The sequence below is a fragment of the Colius striatus genome, chromosome 5 (genome assembly GCF_028858725.1).
Source record: "Colius striatus isolate bColStr4 chromosome 5, bColStr4.1.hap1, whole genome shotgun sequence".
Classification (NCBI taxonomy): Eukaryota; Metazoa; Chordata; class Aves; order Coliiformes; family Coliidae; genus Colius; species Colius striatus.
Window position 1 is genome coordinate 344,725 of NC_084763.1, and position 26,217 is coordinate 370,941.

The 26,217-nt window shown below is 42.7% G+C and overlaps 1 protein-coding gene across 7 annotated transcripts in view; it reads right to left on the bottom strand.

Annotated features, from left to right (window-relative positions):
- Nucleotides 1-26,217, bottom strand: part of TNS3 (tensin 3) — a 196,302-nt gene that overhangs the window by 79,556 nt on the left and 90,529 nt on the right. For all 7 annotated transcript variants that reach the window (XM_061996994.1, XM_061996993.1, XM_061996995.1 and 4 more), the window contains 6 exons: nucleotides 16,747-16,788; nucleotides 7,008-7,060; nucleotides 5,760-5,931; nucleotides 4,290-4,340; nucleotides 2,939-3,061; nucleotides 1,767-1,831 (listed from right to left, as the gene is read on the bottom strand). In XM_061996994.1, the coding sequence (XP_061852978.1) occupies nucleotides 1,767-1,831; nucleotides 2,939-3,061; nucleotides 4,290-4,340; nucleotides 5,760-5,931; nucleotides 7,008-7,060; nucleotides 16,747-16,788 (506 nt within the window). The remainder of the gene's footprint in view (nucleotides 1-1,766; nucleotides 1,832-2,938; nucleotides 3,062-4,289; nucleotides 4,341-5,759; nucleotides 5,932-7,007; nucleotides 7,061-16,746; nucleotides 16,789-26,217) is intronic.

A 26,217-nucleotide genomic window follows, 5' to 3' on the forward strand; every position in this document is an offset into this window, starting at 1 on the left:
TACAGTTTTGGAACAAACCTATTCCTGACAGACTGGTGTGACTTCACAACTAAGTCTGATTTAACTACAGCCTTCACAGGGCATTTTTAAATACATTTAAATAGGTGCATAGATATATCAAGGGAAAACAATTTGATTAAAAGTCAAACAGAAAACCCAAACCAAAACACATTTTATCCTTTTGAGACTATGTATCGAATTTTATCTTTGTTGACATTAATTGCTAATTGTCATTTCATCATTTGAGCACTCTAAAAGAAACAATTAAAATCAAGTAATAAGGCACCTGTGAGCTGACTGCAAGATAAAGCCTAGATTATTTCCTACGATGCACCCTGACCTTGGACCGCCCTATTGAAATACTGATTCCAGATTCTGGGAAACATTTTCTTTAAGTGATTTACAGATAGTTTCTCATTGATTCAAAACAGGCAACCTGATGGCTGATACCATCTTTAACAGAATAAAGATGGTATCATCACAGAAAAATGGTTTCTTGCACATTTCTTCATTTGTTTAGGGAATTTTCCCCACAGAACCACTAAAGATCTCAGATTAGAAGGGACCTCAGTGCATCACTTAGTCCAACCTCCTGCTAAAAGCAGGACCACAAGAACACTGCCATGAAAGCAGGCTGTTTAAGACATGCTCCGGAACTCTCCGAGAAGAAAACCTATCACAGAATCAATACGGTTGGAAAAGACCTTTAAGATCATTGAGTCTAATCACTAACCACACTGCCAGGCCCATGACTAAACTAAACCATGTCCCTCAGTATCTCATCTAAGTGTTTTTTGAATATTTCTAGCGATGGGGCCTCCACCACCTCCCTTGGGCAGCCCGTTCCAATGCTTCATAACTGTCCTGGTGAAAAAGTTCTTCCTAATGTCCAGTCTAAACCTCCCCATGATCATTGCATTGTGTCCTATCATTCACTACAAGAGAGAAGAGATCAACCCTCACCTCACTACAACTCCATTTCAGGTAACTGCAGAGAGTGATTATATCTCCTCTCAGCCTCCTCTTTGGGCTAAACATCCCCAGCTCCCTCAGCCACTTCTCATCAGACCTGTTCTCTAGACCCTTCACCAGCTTTGTTGCCCATCTCTGGACATGCTCCAGCACCTCCATGTCCTTCTTGTAGTGAAGAACAGAACTGGACATGGCTCTCAAGGTGCGGCCTCACCACCACTGAGTACAGGGGGACAATCCCTTCCTTGGCCCTGCTGGCCACACTATTTCCCATACAAGCCAGGATGCCTTTGGCCCTCTTGGCCACCTGGGCACACTGCTGGCTCACATTCGGCCGATCTGTGGGAAAGCTTTCCAGTCCCTCTGCCCCAGCCTGGAGCGGTGCCTGGGGTTGTTGTGGCCCAAGTGCAAGACCCAGCACTTGCCCTTGTTGAACCTCATGCGATTGGCCTCAGCTCATGGCTCCAGCCTGGCCAAGATGCTCTGAAGGGCCTTCCTACCCTCCAGCAGGTCTATGCACCCGCCCAGCTGGGTGTCATCTGCAGAGTTACTAAGGGTGCATTCAGTCCCCTCATCCAGGTCATTGATAAAGATGTTAAATACAACAGGCCTCAGCACTGAGCCCTGGGGAACACCACTGGTAACTGGCCATCAGCTGGATTTAACTCCATTCACTATGACTCTCTGGGCCTGACAAATAGAAAGTGGCCAAACAGTCCCACAGGTAAAAGGCATCTTTTTCTGATGTTTCCTTAATTGTAAAAGACACACAACATGCATTATTCACAACTTACCTTGCAGAAACAGTGGTGAAGTGCATATATGATGATATGACTACGCCTATCCTTCCTTTTCCTCCCTGTATGAGGAAAAAAGGAATGATAACTTATTTATTATACGACTAGGCGTCATTTTAAAACCCATACTGAACAAAACTTTAAGACAGGAGATTCAGAGGGACCTTTTGCTCACACATCTCCTGTGTGGTCAGAAAAGGGAGAATGATGGTCAGTGGCTTGTCTGTCTATGCAAGATGGCTGACAAGTGACGTGAAAATCACTAAGTAGCATTTCTATGTCTGTGCCTGTCCAGTCTTACTGAGAGGAAATTACTTTTGGGATTTTTCTTTTAATCTTGACCAGTAGTAGAAACATGGCAGCAACTATTCTAACTTTATATTACCTTTTTTTTCAAGAGATCATTCCAGACAAGTCTAGACAATGCTGTGATTTCTGGCATGAAATGCTGTAAAATGCCTATTTTGGAAAGCAAAAGAGTTTCCAACAGGTTTGGGCATTTTTACCTCCTTGGCACCTGAGTTCTATAACAACTGCTACTTGTTTTTCTAAGAATAACTTAAAAAATGTTCCAGAATCTTTTAAAATAGTTTACATGTCTTAAATTCAGTGCAATTTACCAAGCAGTAAGTCTCACAGATTTCAGACTCTCAGCTGATACGAGGAGCTGTATCCATCTTCGTGGATGGAACTTCAAAGTCATTACCAAAAGGCATTAAACAACAATATGCATCACCAATTTGATATATTAAATATCTAGGGATACTTTGCCCCCTTTTCTTTTGTCCCATGTCTCGGCCATTCTCCTGGCTACAGTCCTGCAACCAGTAAGAATTCCACAGTGTTTTATACAATCGTGACATTCTACCTGCAAGCAGTTCAGGAGTGGGGACTATATAATCTGATTAGTTTTGGTCTCATTATCATTCTGTTTAGAGGGATATCCCCAAGTGATACAGAGACAAGACTTCTCTCAAGTGTCACCAGCACAGCTACCCAATTCTGAAATCATTTTATCGGTTTTTAATTAAGGTTTCTCTTTACTTCTCTGTAAGCAAAGCAGATCAAGATTTGTTCTTTGGGTTTTTTTCCAAATGAGTAATAAAGGAGAAGTTTTTTACAAATGGGTACAAACTGACAGGTGATGTGCATGCACAAGGCTGACTTACTCTGCAATGGATGACCACCACGTGTTGAGGATCATTGTTCAGCCATGACTCCATTGCCTTGCAGATGGTGCACACTTTATCAAGAGGAGGAGCATGGAGATCAGGCCACCCCACATCCATTATCTGCAATTCAACAAGCAACATTCACAAGAGACACCTTCATCCTAATGCTAAAATCATAGAATCATATAATTACATAATTGTGATGGTGGAAGGTCTCTGCATTTTTTCCAGTCACGGGGAATCAAGTCATTTGAGTGTCAGGATGTAACTAAGATACAGGTCTCTCAAGCAGAAGAAGGAGAGTTGTTGGGGCTTTTTAAGACACTGATACGCTCATAAAAGCAAACAAACAAAAAACTTCCCTCAAAACCAAGTAAGCACTAACAAGTGACAACCAGTCTGAAGATCCTAAGGAATTTTCCATTAGAAATTCAGGTGTTTTATAACAGTAAAATATTTAGGTCAAAACCAGAGCAAAGAATGTTAACTGGCCTGCTCCAGTATTTTGTGATTCTTTTTTAATTTAATTTGCAATTTATATCCTTCCAGTGCAACAGACTGGACATCACAAAGCGTTCCTATTTTCAATCAGCTTTAGTCACTCTGTAATACTGTTTACTCAACCTGTTGCTATTATTATGTGCATGTATTATGTCAATCCTGACAAAACCAGTAACTGTGAACAACTTAAATCCTTCCTGATCGATAAAGCATTCAAAAGGTCAGAACTAAGAGTGCTTTTAATATTTTTTTTCCTCAGGTAGAACATATCCCTGTAAATCTACTGCTACGAATATCCCTCTGTGCTGCTCTGTCCTTGTAAGGGCTGCTGAAGAGTACCCTACCTATCAGCTTTGGCAACAAATACAAGAATTGGTGAGAAGGAACACCAGAGAGAGATCAATAGCTCCCTTCCTTACGTTTCTATCGTGCAGAGAAGCAACTATGAAAAGAAAGGACAAAAGGGAAGTCTATATCTGAACAAAGTTCACCAGTTTCAGCTGCCAGACTGTATTTTACAGTACATAATCCTTTGTATGCTGTGACTGCACAGACTAAAATCTACTTGGGAGTAAAATTTGTAGCATTAAATAAGAATGTCTCTGTAGTCACAGGCTTCAGGTCCTATGTGCAAAGGGTAAGAAAACAGGACCAGTTGTGTAAAGCACAGACACAAAACAGAACTCGGGGAAAAAAGCAAAAGGGACGCATGTGGGGTTTTTATTATCTTCCAAAAGTTGTTTCTCTTGCTTAGTTCATCACTGCTTGCACAGCTTCAGGGCTTATCAGGCCACTGAAGCTCTATTTAACACTAGAAAGAAAGCTACCTTATAGAAAGACAGCTTACCTTTGGGTTAAGCTTGGCAAGGTCATATCTCTTTTCAGAGAGGTTTAACACCTGTTCAGAAAGAAAGAAAGAAAGAAAGAAAGAAACACTAACCATCAAGTCTTCATACTTACCTACAGCTGCATTTGGAACACATGGTAGTTACAAGAAACTACAGTGGTGAGGCTTCAGGTTTGCCTCCTGTTTTACTAAACTAAATGAACATTTGAAGTCACATAGCACTAGCAGATGTACTCTAGGTAATGCAGTTATTACACGATTAAACCAAAAGACTGAACTAAATGCATACTTTGAAAAGCTATGTTTATTAATTTCACATGACTTTAGTCAGAGGTATCATGAGAGATCAAGGCACCATCCACATCCACTGCATGGCCTAAGCATGAACAAAGTCTGGGAGGGTGGTACAGTCTGAAATACTTCAAGTTGAGTGCCTGGCAAGAACATATTGCTCAAATTCTCAGGTGAATTTGAACCCAAAAGACTTTACGTGCAGGTCACCCTCTTGTGCCTTATTAGCTACCAGTGCCCGAAGAAGGGAAATAAGAGCAAGAAGGTGGCAGGCTGAGGACATCAGACCATATTACAAGCACTACAAGTACACTTTGAGGACAACAGCTGAGAATGCATCTGTGACATCTCAATCTGTGAGAGCAAGATCATATATTTAAAAATCATTTGGTGTATCTCTACAGAAACTCATTTCCACCACGAGTCAAATTCATGCTCCTGAAGCCATGGATTTAATTCTCATAGTTTACACACACTGACTAAAAATCCAGTAGCAGAAAAAAGTAAAACATGCCATAGGATTTAGATGTACCAGCCAGAAAACAGCACAGGAGCGTAACAGCCTGGGTCATCATTCAAAAGAAGAAAAATGGAGCACATGGAGCTCATTATAGATTTGCTTACAACTTGAATTCCTCCAGAAAGCTAAATAGCAAGAAAAAAAAAAGTATTTAAATCTAGTTAACAAGAAAGAGCTGGACAGAACACACCAACAGCAGCCCCACTTTTATGTGTTGTTTCACAATATATAGCAGACATGGCCAAGACATGATGGAGAGAGACCACTGGAAATCCAGCTGAGGACCCAGATGTAGCCGTCTGTCAGAAAAAAAGAAGGCACTGCACATTGCAGGGTGTTTATCTTTTAAAAGCATGCTTTGAACAATGAAAACAGTCAATGTAATTATTCTAAAGCATTTGACTACGTGCCATCACTACAGAGACTGCAGTGCCATTCATAGAAAAGTGCTTTCTAATATCTGTCCTTGCCTAAGGGCTGAAAACACTACTGAAAATCCTGCCCTTGCTTGCAAAGCTGTCGAGGTGGACCAGAGAGGCTTTAGATGAGTTTACATGACTTTTAGCTTATAATGGTGCATGTGGCATTTTATAGTAGTGTATACGGTCTCCTTGCAGGATAGAAGATGATGTAGCACAAAAGATTGATCTGGTACGTACCAAGTAGTTGTCCCCATGCTTGGATTTGAGCATCCGGGTTACATCTTGTAGATTGTGGAGGTAAGTTTCCTCAGAACAGCTGGCAGGGAAGGACACAGCGATGATCCGCTCTGTGATGTAGGTGAGGTCAAGTTCATAGCCTTCCTCCATAATGTGATCAAAGTCAGTGCTTCTGTGAAGACATTTGATGCAACAGTTCAAAGCAAAGCAGTTGCAAATAAGCACAGCATATTAACGAGAAGAAACTGCAGCTTGGGTTCCTACTGTCAAGCATCTGATGTTTCCAACATTTTACTTATTTTTACAAGGTATTAAATGCCTACAGAGCTCCCAAGATTCAGTTCAGTATGTGGAGTCAGACAAACATTAGAGTTCTTCCCACCAAAAATATAGTGAAAACACGTCTGCAACCAATAATGCAGAACAGCAGTAAAATGACTGCCAGCAATTCTGGCAAACACTAGTGTGACAGATTTAGAAGTTAAAAAGACCAGGCACATACAGGTTCTGACGTCTGCACACATCCCTTTTTCTGTAGCGTTCTGCAAATGCTTTACAGCTGATGGATTCACCAGTGATCTGTAAAGCACTGCAGGTACGTACCATCCTGAAATCTGCTCTAACGCAAAAGGGAACCTCTGCTCTGCCCTGGTGAGGTCTCATCTGGAGTCCTGAGTCCAGTTCTGGGCTCCTCAGCTCAAGAGGGACAGGGAACTGCTGGAGAGAGTCCAGTGCAGGGCCACCAAGATGATCAGAGGACTGGGAGGGTGTGGAGGCTCCTTCTTGGGAGGTTTTCAAACCCATCTGGATACGTTCCTGTGTGACCTGATCTAGGTGGAACCTGTTTCTGCAGGGGAGTTGGACTGGATGATCTCTAAAGGTCCCTTCCAACCCCTGCCATTCTGTGATTCTATGAAACCAGTCCCCAAAACTGCCACAGAAGCCAGTAGCAATGAATCTCACAGGTCAGTCCACAGATACTGTTTACTTCAATTTCTTCCTTTCCAGGTTGAGGGCACAACCAGACACCTTACCTTGTCCTTCTTAATAGGATAATCAGAAGATTATAGTTATCAAGTTACAAGTAAGTTCAGCAAAGATGGTGAGTTGTTTTCTCAGACAGGGACAGTAACATTGGCCCTTGCAGAGCAGGATGTGTCTTGCAAAAGACGGACCTCACAGAATTCAAACACAAATAACAAACCCTAAACCCAGCACAGCATTATGAACTACGACAGAACTACTTGCCGTGATCCTTTGTCACAACTGGAAGAGGAGTTCTTCGAAGCACTGCTGGAATTCTGAAACAAAGGAAACAGAGCAGTCAAGCCAGTACCTTCTTTGCTGCCACTCAATTCAATGGTCCTGTCTTTTTTCCTCATTAATTATGTCCATGCTATGGAAAACTACAACATCAGGACAAAAGGGTATCATCACCTTATGTTTTGACCCCAAACTCTTTGGTTATGGACAGGTTATGCCTAACTCTTCATCAGACTCACTACTAACTTTCCCAGTTCACTACTGCTGGAGTAGAAGCAGTTGTCTTTAGTGCTCTTCCCTGAAACTGCATTAAGATGAGAGAAAATATTCAATGGACTTCTGAGAAGATGGAGCTTGAATTTCTATGTGAACCTGCAAAAGTCAGTTCCCCTGAAGTGATTCTCTTCTGACAATGCTGAAGAATATACCCAATTTTTTTCAGTATTGGGGTCCTACAGGTCTGACTAGAACTCTGAGGTGCAGTGATTTTGCTTTGTGAGTGTAGAAGTGATTCAGTATGTGTCCTTTGTGGTTCCATGTCTTCAGTCATAGCAGCTATGCATTATAAAGTGTCAAAATGTTCTCACCCATGAACCTAAGTAAAATAATCTTTCTCAACCAATTTCAGCTGTCTCAGAATTAAGCTCCAGTGTGACACCTAGAGGGGGCAGCAACCCTCTCCCAGGATGGGCTTTTAGAAAAAGACAGCTATAGGAATATTTGCTTTACATTTAGATGTATCTTTTCACACAGAAAATCTGAAGCCAAATTTAATATTACACATCAATAACTCCATAAGAGAAGAAGTATTTGCTCCTCTTCCTGCCCTGAATTTATACTGTACAGAAAAATGCACATAAAAGGCTTACTTAGATGAAGGGTAAGAGCTGGAAAGCTGATAAATGCTATTGATTTTGGCTGCACACATGACAAATATTCCCAAACCACGTAAATTGTGTTGAATGGAAGATGCTTTACGACTTCCCATGCAATGCTGCTGTGCATCAAAATGCCTGGAAACTACTTGTTTTGATGGATTTTAAAGCACACGTGATGGCATAAGGTGCACCTCACCACAATGCTTGGTCCCAGTTCCACTAGTTCCCATCTTTACCTAACAGAAAATGAAGAAATTTCATAGCACTTTCAGTTTCCTCTTACTCTTCGGATTTTAAAGGTAACACACCAGGGGTGCAGAAACAAGTCAAAAATTGAAATTCAAGCCAAAGCTTCTAGAAGCCATCAGAGGAAGGTGCCTCTCCAATTCCCTGGCCTCTGTTGGTCACACAGATGTACCCACTGCTTAAGGACTACTTATATCACTTCAAATAAGTTTTATGACTGAATCTCAATAACCTCAGTAATCAGTCACTTAGTGGATTCCTCTGGTAAACAAACTCTGTTGCACACTGTCTTAATGTATAAACAAGCATATAACCTAGCAGCATACAGCATTTAAGCCTTCGAACAGTAACACAAATACAACCTTCTAGCAGAAAGCAACCCTGGCAGTTAGATCTCTAGTTGCTATGAGTGTTGTGTCACCTCCTGAAATGCACAGCACTACACACTCTTTCCTGCTCTGTGTACAGAAAAGGACCATCCTCACAACTTCCACAGTTCAACAGCTGGCACAACTTAGTGCTGTTTAAAAAGAAATTATCTTCAAGTACCTATAGCGTAGTTTGAAACTCCAGGTGATTGGTTGCACATATGACAATATAAACGTATCAGTTTAAAAGGACATTTCTTTCTGAAATCCCATCTGGGTACCACGTTTTGTTGCATAGCCTCAAGTAGTTGCAACACAGTCTTGGCATTTTGGGTTCGCTTCAATACTAGTTCTGGGCAGCTCCCAAAACCAAAAGAACACAGTCTTCTTCAAAAGGTACCTGAATTCATACCATGAAATTTCCCATTGCCAACCTATGACGCACCAAACCATTAACTTTTACTTCACCCACCCTAAGGTCAGGATGACCGACTACAGTCAGTGACTCATGGCAAATGGACAAACAGGCAGGGATATACCTCTGCTGCTCTGCATGTTCCCCTGTCATTTCCTCCTCTCTTTCATGGCTTATGTTGTATCTAACAATGCTTTCTGGTTTCCTCAGTTTTTCCTTTTACTATTAGTTCTGTTACTATTAGTTCCATCAAAGACGTAACACGTGACTGACCACAGAGGCAAAATGGGTACTGAAAGAGCTCTGTGAAGTTTTGATGAAATGCACACACACCCTTAGAATCATAGAATGGTAGGGTTGGAAGGGGCCTTTAGAGATCATCTAGTCCAATCCAACTGCGGAAGCAGGGTCACCTAGATCAGGTCACACAGGAACATGTCCAGGCAGGTCTTGAAGACCTCCATGGAAGGAGACTCCACAACCCCTCTGGGCAGGCTGTGCCAGGGCTCCCTCACCTGATCCCCCCTCAGTTTCCTCCAGCCTTTCCTCATAAGGAAGATATTCCAGTCCCCTGATCATCTTGGTGTCCCTGCACTGGCCTCTCTCCAGCATTTCCCTGTCCCTCTTGAGCTGAGGAGCCCAGAACTGGACACAGGACTCCAGATGAGGCCTCACCAGGGCAGAGGAGAGGGGGTGCAGAACCTCCCTTGACCTGCTGCCCACACTCTTCTTGATGCATCCCAGGATACCATTAGCCTTCTTGGCCACGAGGGCACATTGCTGGCTCATGGTTAGCTTATTATCAATCAGGACTCCCAGGTCTCTCTCTGCAGAGCTGCTCTCCAGCAGGTCACCCCCAGCCTGCATTGGTGCGTGGGATATTCACCCTTCCCAGGTAAATGAAGAAGCTGTTACTGTGTTTCTCACAACAGGCAATCTGTAAATGGGAGCTGTATCCTACCAGGCTTTGGACTGAATTCAGGTTTAACACTCAATTAAAACCAATCTTGAACTTCTACAACTGCCTTTCCCCTCTGTCCCCATCCCACAATTTCTGTGTGGTTTTCAGGGTCATTTGACTAATAAGAAGGGATTCTTCTTCATTCTGGACCAAGTCATACACACTTAACCAGCAGAATACAAGTTTCACCAAGCACTGGATTCAACAGCACAGGGTAGACTGTCCGTAAAGGGAAGCCATCTCCATCCAAGTTAAAAAAAAAAGCCTATTGTTTTCTGCATTGCTGCACACTGTGGGGATAATGCCAAACATCCGACTAACCTTCCAAGACAGCACATGCCATCTGGCATCTCCCAGGACGGACAATTACACAGAAGGTCTTGCAAAGCTAGATAGAATTTTGATCGCCTGTCAATAAACAGCAGCAGAGAAGATGAAGGGGAATGGCAAATAACGCCTCAAAGTGAGGTGTTTAACCACACTTGCCCAAAAACTTAAGAGCTGTAACTAGGACAGACCCAGTGGATCTCATGCTTGATTTGTTGACAGTAGGACAGACCACTCTACAGTTATTCTTCCTTGAGCTTCTCCCCGTGATCCTTGCTCCCCTGCTTCCCTGGGACTGCCTGGAAACACAGACAGTGTAACCAGTCACGTGAAGAGCAGAGTTTTGAAAAAAAGAGGAACACCTTTTATTTATCTGTTCAATCATTCACTTTTAAGGATTTTTTCTATCCCAAACAAACAGATCAATCCCAAACAATAACAAGAGAAAAACATCCTGATGCACCCAAGTGCATAGTGTCTTTTGCTCAGGCAGACTGACCTGCAGGGGTTTGGAAGTCAGCAGGGGGGAGCAATTGCTCCTTAAAAGACAAGCATCCCCTCTCCAGTCACTGAACGAGCAAATCCACTGCACCCAAGCTTCTACAGCATTGCCCTTTGCCAGTGACAACTCACATCATGCAACTCTTTCTTTTGATATTCTTCCCACTGGTCCTTTTACTGTCTTTAGTTCCTGCTTCTAGTTCTGGGCACACTGCAGAGCTTCCTATCCAAACCTTCTCAAAAATGCAGTTCTCCGACAAAACCATCACAGGGTCCAGCACCACCCGGGCATGATACAGACACTAAGAAACAGGCTCAGAGTTAATCCCTCATCATTCTCATCACGTCAGAACTGTCATTCCTAGCCTTCTGGCAATGGAAGTGTAAGAAGCAAGGCTGCAATTAAATCACAGGAAAGAATAGGCTTTTGAGATCAGTCCTGTTTATTCACCTTCCTCGGACAATAAAGAAGGTGTGCTGGCTTATAGATTACCTCATCTGCCTTGGACAGCAAGCCTGTGCTGTGGTGGGCAGCAGGCTGCATCTCATACCTTTGTAATCTGTCCTCCAGTCTCTCTATGGCTTCAGAGCAAAAGCACAACACAAGGATGGTACAAATCACCTCACACAGCATGGCATCAAGAGGGCATTGAGATGCCTTCTGGCCCAGTCCAGAAACAGAAGGAATAAGAAACTACCTCTCTGCTAAGCCACTATCCCCTCCCTCTGACAAAAAGCTGCCTTTTAAGGAAAGAAACGGGGACAATCAAGTGAAAAACCATGCCTGAAAAAAAAAAGACTAAAATGCATCTGTAATAAAATCATCTCTCTCAGCAAGAAGATGATTCTCAGCCTTTCCAAGAACTAAATAAGGGAACTTGGGTTACAGTTAGTAAGCTTACACACTTGATAAAGTCCTCTGTAGTAGAGCTTTGGAGGCCAGAAGGATCACAGAGGGAATGAAGGGTGAAGGGAGATCAGTTTTGGACCAGATAAGTTCATTTGTGTTTTGCCACTACACTAATTTCCTATCCTTTATATGACAGCTCTGGGGGAAAAAATGGTCAGAAATCTAATATGTGAACTGCTAGCTTCCAACATCAAAGTGAAGTTAGACACATGGGCCACACATGGGCTGAAAGAGACCAGGTGGGGTAATGACTTCCCTCTTCTGAGACTAAAAAACAAAGGCAGGCTAAGGAAGCCAAATGAAAAAAATCATTCAGCAGCCTTTCCCCAGTCCCTGCTCCTGGCATTGCGCTGTAACATAACACAGTATCTGATTAAAAGCCATCTCGGCAGAATGGTTTTAAGATTTTTTACTGGTTTTAAGGAATGGGTTGTTTTGAACAGCTCAGACAGCTCTACATCAACTATATACTCCTCCCAGCTCAGGACCTGACACACATTCACACAGCTCATTTATTTAACTGCCTGGCTCCTTCTTCAATGAGAGCAATAACAAGTGTAAGGATCAAGGAGTTTGTGAGGTGGATGGAGAGCTGCTGAATGACAGAGCCCAGAGTGTGCTGATCAACGGCACAGAATTGAGTGTGAGGCCTGTGGCCAGTGGAGTTCCACAGGGATGGGTTCTGGGGCCAGTTTTGTTCAACATCTTCATCGGTCACCTGGATGAGGGGACAGAATGTACCCTCAGCAAGTTCCCTGATGACACCAAACTGGGGGGACTGGCTGATTTCCCACAGGCTGTGCTGCCATTCAGCGGGATCTCGACCGGCTGGAGAGTTGGGCAGAGAGGAACCTCATGAGGTTCAACAAGGACAAGTGGAGAGTCCTGCATCCGGGAAGGGACAACCCCATGCATCAGTACAGGCTGGGGTCGAAGTGCTTGAGAGCAGCTCTGCAGAGACAGACCTGGGAGTGCTGGTGGCAGCAAACTAAACATGGTATAGCAACGTGACCTCATGGGCAACATGGCATCCTGGGGGCATCAAGAACACTCTGAGCAGCAGGTCGCCCTCTCCTTTGCCCTGGGGAGGCCTCATCTGTATCCAGTTCTGGGCTCCCCAGCTCGAGAGACATGGAACTGCTGGAGAGAGGCCAGTGCAGGGCCAAGATGATCAGGGGACTGGAGTATCTATGTGAGGAGGAAAGGCTGCAGGAGCTGGGGCTGTTCAGCCTGGAGAAGAGAAGGCTGAGCTCAAGGGGACCTCAGCAACACTTAAAAGTATTTAAAAGGTGTTTGTCAAGAAGATGGGGCAATACTTTTTTCTGTAATGTCCAGTGATAGGACAAGGGGTAATGGACAAAAGCTGGAACACAAAAAGTTCCACTTTAACCCAAGGAGAAACTCCTTTGGTGCTGAGTGAGGGCGCCCTGGCCCAGACTGTCCAGGGAGGGTGTGGAGGCTCCTTCTTGGGAGGTTTCCAAACCTGCCTGGACACATTCCTGTGTCCCCTGAGCGAGGGGAACCTGCTTTAGCAGGGGGTTGGGCTGGGGGAGCTCTGCAGGGCCCTGCCCACCCAACCCCATTTGGCAACCCTGTGATTCTGATTCTATGAGTACAAAATACAACTATCCAAAGAGTAGAGCAGTGAGTAATCTGTAACTTAAAGGCACATTTTAAAGGACATATTTTGAAAGAATGAGATGGATGTATTTGAGATAGGAATATTTTATTTGTGCCTGTTTTGTGATACAGTCATAAAATCTTGATTGATCTGTCATAAAATTACATGCATTTTACACAGTTTTTTATTAGCTTATGAACCTTTTTCCCACATGATTGTTCATCATTCAAACACACACAAGTAAGAATATGAATAGAGAGTCTGATCAGTGGGAGACTCAAATGCATTTGAACCAAATTTGTGATGGTATTTTCATTCCCCAACCATGCATAAGGAATCAGAAGCAATTCTCTGACCTATTCTAGGCTACTGCGGAAAAGACAGGACAAACAACTACACTGATCATAGGATTGCTCCATCATGATACCTCCTCCTGCCACAGTAGTTGCTTTTAGAAGCTACAGTGAAACACATGTTTGGATGTCTTGGATGAGAACCAAAATTTGCATAATCTTTTGGCCTCTGGCTTTACAATGATTCCTAACACAGAAAAGAAAGATTTATGGCTTGTGAATACAAATATCTCTGTGTCACTGTGTATCTGTTCCTGCAGTAAATATTTAAAAGCTAATTTAAAAAAAAATCTTTTGGGGGCCTGACTCTCTGCAGTAGAGATTTATCACTATTTCTACTGCAAGCAGCTATTTGTTAGGCTGTATATCTTATTTTTGTTCTGGGCACTGTGTTCTGTACAAACAACTATCTGTTCCCCTGTGCAGTGCAACAGCAAGAGCACAGACAGATGTGCCCTTTGCAAGCTGCAGTGTCCACAGAGGCTATAAATCCCAGCTTGCTGTCTCTCTGCCCAGAGTAACCCTGACTCTTGGCTACTGGCAAAGCTTCTTCCCATGATTCTTCCCCATAACACTTCAGCCATGACAGGCCAGGCTTCCCTGAACAAGTTAACTGCAGGACTTTGTAATCCAGCTCATCTTCATCAAGTTCGTGTATCTCAGATATGGAGATCCATCTAGCAGGGCAACAAGGAACTATCCAGGGCAGGAAGATCATCCTTCAACTCGCTTAGCTTCAGAAAATCAGCTCTGCTCACAGCCTGAAAGTTCCTGGTACAGCTGGGTCTTTTACACATCCTTGTTTCTTATTTTAAAGAACAAGTTCTTAACAGAGAGAAGGGATATGGCAAATTGTTGCTACTACGGGTTTTCTAGGACTGAAATACTGAAGGCACGGGAAGTTGCTATTCAGGTGAGAATGAGGCACAATTGATGTTTTGCTCTGTATACAGTTTTGCAGATAAAAACATTCACATTTGGGAATCAGGCATATTTCTGCAGCCTTGGTTCTCCAAGACCTTGAAACTCAGAGCTGCCACTGAGCTTGGTGAGGCCATCACGCAGCCCTACCCAGCACTGGGTACCACTGGCTCCTGAGCACATAGAGCAGGAGCACACCTGCCCCGGTGAGCTACAGCATGTCAGCACCTGAGTGACTGTGTCCTTGTCCACTGCAAACCTTGCTGTGAACTCACTATGTCCATATGTAACTGATGCCACATCTAGGCAAAGAGTTCATCTCAACTGACTAAAACAATGCATGTGCTCCAGCTCACATGCACATCTCCTGGATAGGGACAGAATCACTTCTGCCAGGCCTTAGTTTAAACAAGATATATCATTTATTTGCTTTTAATGTGCTAATATTAAGAACAAAATAACAATCCAGTCCACGGGTGCACTTTTGACCTCCTGAGTGTTTATCTATGACTCACAAACTACCCCAAACGTTAGAATTTAACCCAATACCTGGAATTCAGGCCACTGCTTGCCACCAAGGCTGCCTTCAAAACAGCCGTGTTCGGGCTTCTACGTGTACAGAAAAAAACCTCCAACACATATGATGTAGACTTTTGTAATAAGCAACTGGTACAAACAGCAAACCCTCTGAAGTATTCAGATGTAACAGAGTGAAATTACAAACTTCCAACAAACAACAGAACACTATCTGCAATTATTTTCCTCACAATGCAACTCATTATTTTGCTTTGCATTTGTTGAACTGGAATTACCTGTCAGAATCAATTATTCACATGCAGATAACTAAGTCTGCTCTGTTATCATTTTTTAATTGGAGTTCATGTGTGTGGTTAGGAAGAGTGAAGGGAGAAACAACCTTGTCACTAGATAATTTAGCTGGTTTCAGTATTCAATATATTCTAGGGACTTAAAAATAACATTAATTTTACTGTAGCAGTGTGGGTAATAGCACGGGTCCAACGACCTTAGCTGGACAAAAACATTCATTGCCATCCCAAGTACACACAGCTGACAGAAATGCAATCTCTGTGAAGGTCTCCTGCCAGATGATACTGCAAAGCAAATGAGAACTGCACAAGACCAACCTTTTAACACAGGTACTCACTCCTTGCAATACAAAGCTGCGCTTGAAAGTCCTTCCCTCTGCTCCTTTTCAAATGCTGACTTCATCAAAGTTCTGCCAGGGGAGGTTGAGGCTGGAGCTGAGGCAGAACTGTTTCCCTGGGAGGGTTGTCAGCCCCTGTGCCAGGCTGCCCAGGGAGCTGGGGGAGTGCCCAGTCCTGGAGCTGAGGGAACCCAAAGCTGTGGAGCTGAGGTGCTGAGGGCCAGGGGTTAGTGGTGGCTGTGGCGGTGGGGCTTAGACTCCACGAGCTTCAAGGGCTTTGCCAACAAAAACGATCCTGTGATCTTTACAGCACTGAATCAAATGCCTGCAGCACAGCTGCCCGCTAAGATAGTTAACTATAGACATTTCCTATGATTTATAAATCAAAGAAACTTGGCATCTCTGATAAAAGGCAACTGCTAAGGACTTAAAAAAAAAAATCTTTGCTTGTCTGTTTCATTTCAGAGATAGCTCTAAAGTGCTATCAGGGTTTACACGTGCAATGACTCCCCTTCACATTTTCACACACTTAGAAGACTTGGTTGTCTTGCACTTCATTAATTCATTTAATATTACTTGTACCAACAGTACAAGCAGCAACAGTAATAAAGGGTTAGGAAGTGGCATTTAACTTGTTTTGTAAACGAACATGGCACAACAACTTGAACAAATGAAGGCTGATAGATCAATTGCATAACAACCACAATACAAGAAACAATACTCATCCTGAGGAAAAAAAAATACCTTTTGAATTTCTGAGCTTCTCTGAATACAGTCAGACTACAGAGATTTAAACATTCCTCCTCTGACAGATTTAGAAATAAGAAACACAGAGCTCATTGCATTGCTGCTGGACAAATTCAGCTAAAAACCGCCACTAATTATCCTAATCAAAGGCTAATTTCACACAGTGTAGTAACTAAAGTGCATGCTTTGAAAATGGCCAGTATCAAACGCTTTGTGGAGAGGTAATAAAAATAAGCAACCACAAACAGGAAAACAGATCAGGCCAAGTAAAGGATGAAGCGATAATAAATAAATTAAATAGAATTACTTACAGATCTCGTTACATGATTTTTAACAGCCTCAGAGTTATTAGCCTGCAAAAGGAGAAAAATTCACAAAGCTGACTTTAATTGTCCAAATAATTTAACTATATTCTAGGAAAACCCCTCCTTATGCATATACAGGACAAATAAACTATTCAGAAGTACAGATACACTGAACAGTATTGGTAACCAAAATCTCCTTCAAGTCGATAAGGCAAACAAACCGATTTTACATTATCATCCTGCATATACACGTCTTGTAAGCCAGCACACAGCTACGGAGTAGAGGTTGCAGACTCCAAGTTGCAACATGCATGGAGATGTACACTATTAACCCTGTATTCCCTTTGGCATTTTTTCCTCAGTCTCTCATGTTATGCTTCCTCACGAAAACAGGCACTTTTGTAGGTCCTGATAAAGTGAACAACCAGGAGCACTATGTATAAAATCTCTGTTTATGGGTTTAAAACATGCTAAATTGTACCTGTGGATGTTCAAAATACCCCTTCCACAAGAACTGAGTCAACCTTTTTCTACAAAAAAATTAACATGAATCACCAGAAGTACAGCTTTCCATCAGGACATGCTCGTTTATCCGTGACTATAACCAAGGAAATACATAATCAGGCAGCATAGCTGTAAAACACAGTTTAAAAAAACTCTTCAAAAGAATTAAGATTTGGCATTTCACAAGGATTTGACCATTTGGAATTATAATGGAAGAACGACAGGAGCCTTCCACCTTGAAAAACAAAGTGAAAAAAACAAGCAATGCCAGAACTAAGTCAGGGCTGCAGGTTGGGCAAGGCTGCACCCAACCTCCGCGTCCGCTGTTCTGCAAGGCTGCAAGAAGTCCATTGTGCACAGAGCAATACCTCATGTTCAACTGCATAAAAATACTGCTTCAAAATACAATTTCAAGTTCTGGGAGGAAAAAAAAAAAAGGTTTTTCCTCAGAAGACAAAGCGAAATTGTCCAGATTACATTGCTTCTGTAGCTACAGCGTTATCACTACAATTGATATTCAGCTGCATCTTCACCCTGGGCAACACAAAATCATATCACAGTCTGGAAAATCTGGCATGCAAACTTTATACAGAACAGGGATCACCAAAACATACCCCTCCACTCAAATACGGAACAAACCCACAACAGTCGTTACAACAGCACTCTGCAAGGCTCTGCAGGAGTCTGTGATGAGAAGTGCAAACCTTACACAAATCACACTTGCTGTTCCTGTTGTATAGTTAAAGCATAAACTGAAAGGGGCAGGAAAGGAGCAGGTGAAAACGCACAGTGAAACGTGGTTGTCCTCTTCCTACTTTTCACTGGCACACTACTACATATGGACCAAGGGCTAGGTCAGAGAGCAGCTGGAATTGAACCTCACTTATTTGGAGAGCACACCCAAAGTCTCAGGGAACTGCTTTCTGATTCTGGGTAAACAACCAGGTCACCTTAAAATGTCACAAGCAATAAAATTACAGTCCCTGTTCTTCCTGCTGATCAGAGCACGATTCTCTTGCAGTTTCAAGACTGCAGGAACTTACAGCTCGGAAGTGTTTTGAAAAACACCACCTTTAATGCAGCTTATACACAGGAACATGTTTGCCCAAACAGCAACCTCTGCCCAAGAAAGACTATGGGCACCACAGAACTCCACCATGCAGACATCAGTGGTGGTACCCCTGAAAAACGTGACTCCAAAGCCTGCTCTGGGAAAGATGCTTTGAGACAGCTTTGCGATTCTCAAATCCTTTTTTGGCAGGTCACTGAAGTTCAGGCACACTCTAGCAGCAAATCTCAGCTGGAAACACAGTTCCAGATGTTCAGAGTGTAAATTACAGCAGCAACAGCTTGCTCAATTCAGTGAGTCTGCCCACAGTTTACCAGGGCATAGATCCTGCTGTAACCATGGCTTAAAAAACCCCATTATGGCTTTGAGGTTCTTTTATTTTTTGTTTAAAAACTTATCAGCTATCAAACTTCCCCAGCATTAAGCATGTCAACCTGTCAGTCCAAAGAACTAACGCACAGCAGAACAGTGCTATTAATTCAAACCAGAAACCCTAAATTGCTTGAAACCTCAAAGTCCTTCTCAGCAGATTAAAGGTGTTCATAGGACAAACATCTACACCACTATAACCTTAGTCACTACCAGTTCAAGCTCTCAGGACACTCACTGCTACTTACCAGAAATCAACAGACCCATATGGGAAAAGGCAAAAGAGAAAATCCAAGGTTTGTCTTTATGTGGGGGGCTCTGTGGACTCCAAAAGCAAAGCACTTGGGGAGATGTTTCTCCTCACCAGAGAGTTCATACAGACAATGAGAGCAGCATCTACCCTTCCAGAACAAGCACAAGGTCTTTTTGTCTAGTGCACGCAACACAGACGCGAGGTTTTCACCTGGTTCTTGTCAGCTGTAAAGGACTTTTGTCTTGCGGGACTGCTGTAGTCTGAGTTTTCCAGGATAGCTAGTAGATGGAACACGGAATAAGCAGCAAGAACACCCTCTTCTCTTTTGTTTTTAGTGTTCTGAAGTTGCTTTCCAGCTTGCCAAGCCCCTACTGCAATGCCTCACACGCTGTCACTCTGCTTGAAGCGACAGCTCTCCCCCCCTTACCACAGACATGAAGTGGTAGATGCAAAGGGCTTGACATGACTATCTCAACTATCAGGATTACACTGTTCCATTTTTCTCCTAACTTAAGGAGAAATGTGCTGAAAGGAGTTGTTGTGAAAAAAGCTATCTCAGGTAAATATATGTGTGTGTATATACACGTATATAGGGATGTCTGCACACACACACACACACACACACACAGAGTGAGCAGATGCTCAGCATCTAACCTCTTTCTTTCAAAACCCGTCCACTTAAGGATGTACACTCCAAACCTCCATACACTCCCTGCACAGCTTTAAAACAGTTGTCCCCAAGCCAAACACTGCTACTCCTGCTGCTTATTCACCAGCTCCAAGGATTGAAATTACAGACAAAAGTCTGCAGGGGCTAACTACTGTGGTATGCTCATTTGAGACATGGAAGATTCAGTGTCAAGTCTCTGACTGGACACAAATGAAAGGGGGTTTTGAAAGTGTGTTCTAACAGCCAAGCTAAAGGTCTTAACCAAGGCAATGACGCACACGGAGATGGAAGAACAACATCTCAAACTTCTACAAGTTTTAGCAAAGTTTTGCCGTTTCTGCCTGAAACTTCATCATTCCTGTGGCCATTAGGCATGGGGTGGCCACCCTACGGCATAGCTGTGCCAGTTTATAACCTTCCTTTCTTTAAGTCCTAAAAGAGAACAAAGGAGAGAGATGGCAAAGAAGCCAGGCTGATGTAAGTCTATGGGACGTCTAGATCAAAGAAGCAATTAAAAAAAAAAAATCTGAAGAGAGCAGTAAAAAGTACTAAATTTACAAACTTAAAACTGTGAGTGTCTTCCCTTTCCTCCTTCCTTACTTCCATAGGGACATCAATCCGATTTGCTTCATGCCCGCTGTTTCCAGTTCCCAATGCTCTCCCATTTCTCCCTCCCAGAGGGAAGACACAAAAGAGTTGCTGGCTCACATGGAAAACATCACTGCAGGTCACAGTACCTCAGCACAGCTCATTTTGGGGGTGTTTTTTTCCTAACACTACCTATAAAAGGAAGGGAAATGCTATCAATTCTCCAAAGGGAAACTGTGACCTGTACTAGGAGAATGACTTTCCAGGCATAAAACCAGAAAGCAGAGACAATAGATTAGATGCCTCTCACATCTCATTAGTCCCATGTGCAGCCATTATACTTTGACCCACTACAACACACTGAGCACTGTGATGACAGTACATTATAGCTCATGTGCATTATCAGCACACCTTGCCAATCATAGCATTTTAGGAATATCAAATGCAGCAAAACATTCCTATCTGCACCCTTCCAACAAGGCAGCTCAAAGGAAATTAGATTCACATGGTTAGAAATAAAAACCTTTCCTATGGACTGAGTTTAAAAACAAAAGATCATTGAAAACAAAAAAAACACCCCGCCTTTCCCTCCTGTCATCACAGAAGGAAAGCATCTCCTAAAAAACAATCCCTAAAGGCTCCCTAAGAAACCCTCTCTGAAGGAAAAATGAAGCCACTGAAGTAGAAGGTAAAATGACACTGCTACTATAAAAAGGAAAAAAAAGTGATAATATTTTGGAATTACAAAGCAGGAACAAACACCAGCCACAGGAACGCCACAGGAGACGCTCTACTCACTTTGTTCATTGAAGACACAGTTTCCTTACCTTTGCAAACATTTGCCGTTTGTAAACTCTGTAACAGTAATGCTATCTTGTCCTAGAAACTCCTCTTTTGGATTCCATTTTAAAGACAATCAAAATGCAGTGAACTCTGCCTTCCCTCCCTGTCCCCCAAATCTCCCAGGGAGGGCTGTGACACTTCTTAAGAGATGTACTTGAGCTTTGACCTCACTCCAGCCTTTAACGACAGTGAAAAGAACCGAAAGCAAGTTCATACACTTCTGCCTCACATGCTTTCTTACCTATATGCAAGTTCTAAGTTTTTGAGTCAATGTGAAAAACATCCACCTAAAGCAAATTAAAGCAGTGTGATTTCTGACACAACAGTGAACCACAACTGAACAGGGTGCTGCGGACTGCAGGTTACTTTAAGCACTAAGCAACCACGGTCCACCTCCGTATAGCCAAAATGTCAGAATCTAACATTTATAATTACAGATTTATATATAAGTTATTTAATTAGCACATTGGCTTCACTGTTGTGTCTGAAGTCAGGGGACCAAACAGATATCTGTGCTTATTACAATGAATTCTGACTGTAAGAGAAGCTGATTTTTAAATCAATGTGAAAGGATTTTCCTGCCTTTTCCTTTTGAAAGGCAGGTGGCAGTCCTCCACGACGCTGTAATACTGAGTGCTACAGTCATTTAGTTATTTTCCTTAACATTTGTCTGGCAGGCACTTTACAGAGATGGGATTGGTACTGTTCTTTCCTTATACACACTCTGCTGCCGAGAAAGCATTTTCAAAGATCAACTAAAAGCACATTTGCAGAAGACTTAAGATCTGTCACTCTTGGGATAAGCTGTGAAAGAAGTGAAAATTATGCAGAAAAGCAGAAAAAATCTACCCTGGAGTGTCTATTTCCCTTTTCCAGTGTGACCTGTCGAGCAGAGTCTATACAAGTCCATTTGCTGTTTAGAGACGTCAACCATACATGAAAAGTTGCTATGCCAACTGGAAACTAATGCTACTGAGGAGTCTGAAACACAGCCAATGTAGCTAAAAGTGAGCTGAGAAGGCAAAAAGAAGCACACTGTACCTTGCAAGGACATCACACCACTGGATTTAGATGCTTAAGTAAATAGTGTCACGTTTCTGAAAAGCAGAGGCTTCTGCTCTGCAACAGGACCACACTCAGTGGAAAGGCTCGGAGTCAACTTGGAGAAAATAAGCAAGCAAGCAGGCAAACTTGCCTCTGGAAACTACCAAATCTTTCACTCTCCTTCATCCCCTGTTCCTGCAGATTGTTTTTATTCAGGGAAAGCCCCATTTTCATTTCATTTGGGAAGAACATCGGGGACCAAACACAGTGCACTGTAATAACACCTTGTATTTACTTTTTTATTACATCTTGTAATTCTCTAGAATTCCTAGAAACTACATGAGGCCCCTTCCTAACACAGTGACTGGCTTTTGACTTCAGTACACACTGCACAGCTCAGCTCAGGATCACTAGGTTTCATTAACCTGGGGGAGGGGGCTGTCCATACAGCATGCAGTTTGATTCTCTGCACCCTTTTACGGCTAAGGCAGAGACATTTATGAGCAAGGCACTGGCTGCACTTTACAACCTCTACTCTGCAGACCTGAGGGGTCCGTAGCCTTAACTCTGGTAAGCACTTGGAACATAAAACTAAAAAGAATAAATCCCACAGAAATGTTTTAAATAGAGGCCCACAACAATCCCCTTCTGGAGATCTGCAAATCCCAAAGAAGTCTGCAGAGTAATCGTGCCAAGTGTTTCAGCTCAGGCAGCAGCATGCAGCTTTTGCCAAGAAGGTCCCTGCTCAGTCCGTGCTGCTGCTGTCTCTGGCCTGGGGAGAATCTGGCAACTACTAAATCAAGGAATCAAGACAAGTAGAAATAGTACTGTTTGCTGAATCTGGAAAGAAAGAAAAGGAGAAGAAAAGCACAGCTCAAAATTTAATGAAGATAAACCAATCAGCAAGAAAAAACTAGCTTTAAAAAATCCCACAGTGCCAATGCACCTCTGCTTCCAATCAGTTCAGAAAAGCTGTATGAACCACAAGCGGTGAAACACCATCCCATAAAGGCTGCTCCAGAGCCAGCACATTTCTTCACATGGAGACCCAGGCACTGTGGCTCTGGATGGTGACGAAGCAGGAACTGACCAGGCAGGCACCAGCCTCCACTGGATACTCCCACCCTTTGCAAACAGACTAGAGGAACAGCACGGCCCTGCAGCATTTCCCTGCACATGAAAGTTAGGTGGATCTGCTTCAGTAAGAGGTTGGACAAGATAATCTCTAGAGGTCCCTTTCAAATCCCACTGTTCTGTGACTCTAAAGAACAGTTGGGTACTGTCCTAATTTCCTGTAATACTTCCATGCTGTTGCTTGAAGGAGAAAGAAAAAGGAAAACCCAGAAAGGAAATACCAGCAAGTCACAGAAATTTATTACAAGACAAGCCCACGATGCAATTTTCCAGCAAAGCTTTTACTAATGTTAGCCAGAAACCAAAAGCGTGGCTCACAGAGGGAAATGGCAGCATGTGTCAGTCCCGGATTCAGTTCAGTCACCCTCAGCGGTGCTCCAGGGCAATGGGAGCTCACACCTAATCACCCCAAGTTAACAATCCTACATCTCTTGTACTGAGGCCCCACTTCAAATGCAACCGGAGAGTACAACTCTTCATCTGCATGCTCAGGCCTTCCCAGTGCCACTAACAGCAATTCAGCTCAGAGTTCTCCAAATCTCTCTTGTGGGCTCACATTAAGAACAGATGGACTGTGTCCCATGGGAACAACACACTTCACTTTTTTCCCCACTCCCCCCAAAAAAATGCCTATAAAGTAAATAAATGCAGTAAGGATAAAAATACAAGTTGTGATATCTACTGGTCTTTCTCAAGCCAAAGCATCTGGGGAGGACTGCCCTGCATCCACCAGGCACCATGGAAGAAAGGAACACAATAATTCTCTTATAAAAGGACTGATTTTCTTTCACTGCTACAGTACAAGTTTTCTGAAGGTTTCCTGTTCTCTTCCTCTCTTTCTCCACATACACTTGGTGTTTCATTTTCTGTTTTTCTTTGTATCTTTTTCACAAAAATTCACTTTTAGTTGCTCCCGTGAAAAAGCCTATACTAGGCTGGATACATGAAGGGATGTGTTAATATAGATTTCAAGTAAAAATGAGATATACAATTAGGATGAAGTCTTTGTGACTCCACGAATCGCTGCTTCAACATTTTTTTCAAGGTATTCTCCCACTCCTTTAGAAAAACAGTGAAACACACGCACCTGCAAAAAAAACTACCTACAGAAACCCCCACTGTTTCTCACATAATTAGTCTAATTCTGTTCCCCTCCTCTTCCGGCCTGACACACTGTTCTGAATCAGTGTGAGGCTTGTTAGGAGGGGCCTGAATGTGAAAGCCTTTGATTCTCCTTCTCACAAGCAGAAAAAAAGGCTGTCATACTTAAAGAAAAGCAGAATTAAGCAAAACACAAAAAAGCAGAACCACTGCCACCACTCCTCCCTCCCAAATTTCTACCAATATTTTTGATCTCCCACCTGACACTTATCAAAACAAGTAAAGAAACTTCAGTTTGAAGTGATGTTACAATAAAGCATGAGCAGCTGGGTAAGAGTCCACTTAATCTTTCTGCATTATAACAGCTCATTATTGAATGTCAGCACTACAGGTATACAGACTCCTTAGTACTCAGCTAGAAAAAAAGAGAAACACACAAAAAAAGAGAAGAAAAAAAACAAGATGGAGGAGAAAAAAGAAAAGAAAGGTTATAAAGGTTAAATCAGAAATTTCTCTGGCAAAGATCACTACCAAAACTGACAGGTCACGCAGTGATAAGCACCACTCAAATCAATGCGGGAGCTGCAAGATAAGAATCCACGCATGCTGCGAGGTTCAGGCCGTCATGCCACATTTCATCATCACAAGGTATTTGCCGGGATATGTGAAAGGCCCCTGAGGAATTAAGATTTCGTTTATTTTATTCTTTTCAAATATACACTATCATGGAGGATGGAAAAGGAATTTCAGTGAAGATGACAAGCTTACTGCCCTCTAGAAGAACCTTAAATTGTCCTACCATTTTTCCTGGAATCTAAAAATCTTCTCAAAAGTATTATCCTTCCATGGTCTTCCCTTTTGTTTCTATTTTCTTAAAGTAACAGATGAAAAGTACTTGGTGCAAGACTAGAGAAAAAGACTTAAGAAAAACATGGGTACTTGTTAGCAAATTATTTATGATTAGAAATGTTGATTTTAAAAAATATGATCAAGTGAGTAACTGTCAGTCTTTCAAAGTGAGATACAACAGCTCCAGGAACTGCTGCTTATACACACTTGCCATCTTCAATTTTTATCAACTTTCAGGGAAAATGTTATACAGATCAAAAAAAGAAAATCAGTGGCCATGGCGCCTTCTCTCCCCTTTTTTAAAGTCTCTGGCTCATGCTATAGATTCTGTGCAACTGAAGCCCATTGACACAAATAGTCCGTTGCCTCTTCATGAAATGAAACGCAGTGCGCCAGAATAGGTCATCTTTACTAAACATGTGATGAATTAACAGAGCTGGACTTGCATCTTCCCCCTTTCCCCTGTCAGAGGAATGTGCATGACAGCATAAAGTAAGCACTATTAGAACACTGAACAGCAGCTGGTTTATATTTTAGCACCTGAGCCTCCCAACAGCTGCACTGCGTTGATATATGAGGGCCCTGATGTCATTACAAAGCTCCAAGATACATGAGATACAAGCTCATGAGAAATGGGAAGAAAGGGCCTCTTTGGAAACAGACATCCAGTTGAAAATGCTGAAGAGAAAGAGCATCTGTGAGTTTCATCAGGCTCCAGCAGCCTTCCAACAAACACGCCGCTGAGACTTTTAACTAGGGCTCTCAATGGAAGCCACACTGAGAGCAATACAGGCAGCCATTACACTGGCTAAATATATGTAGCACTAATTTAGAGCAGGCATATGCATCATTTATTTATGTCAGAACTAGAAGCCTGGAATTCCTTGGCTGGAATGAACAGGGATAAATCCACAGTTCAAGAGCAAACTGCAAGGCAGCAAAGGTTTGGTTGAATGGAATAGAGTACTTCCCTCCCTATGAGCCAAAGAGCTCAACTGCTCATTCTCAATCTTCTCAGTGTTTTATACTCAAAATAACTGCAAAAGAAATTGC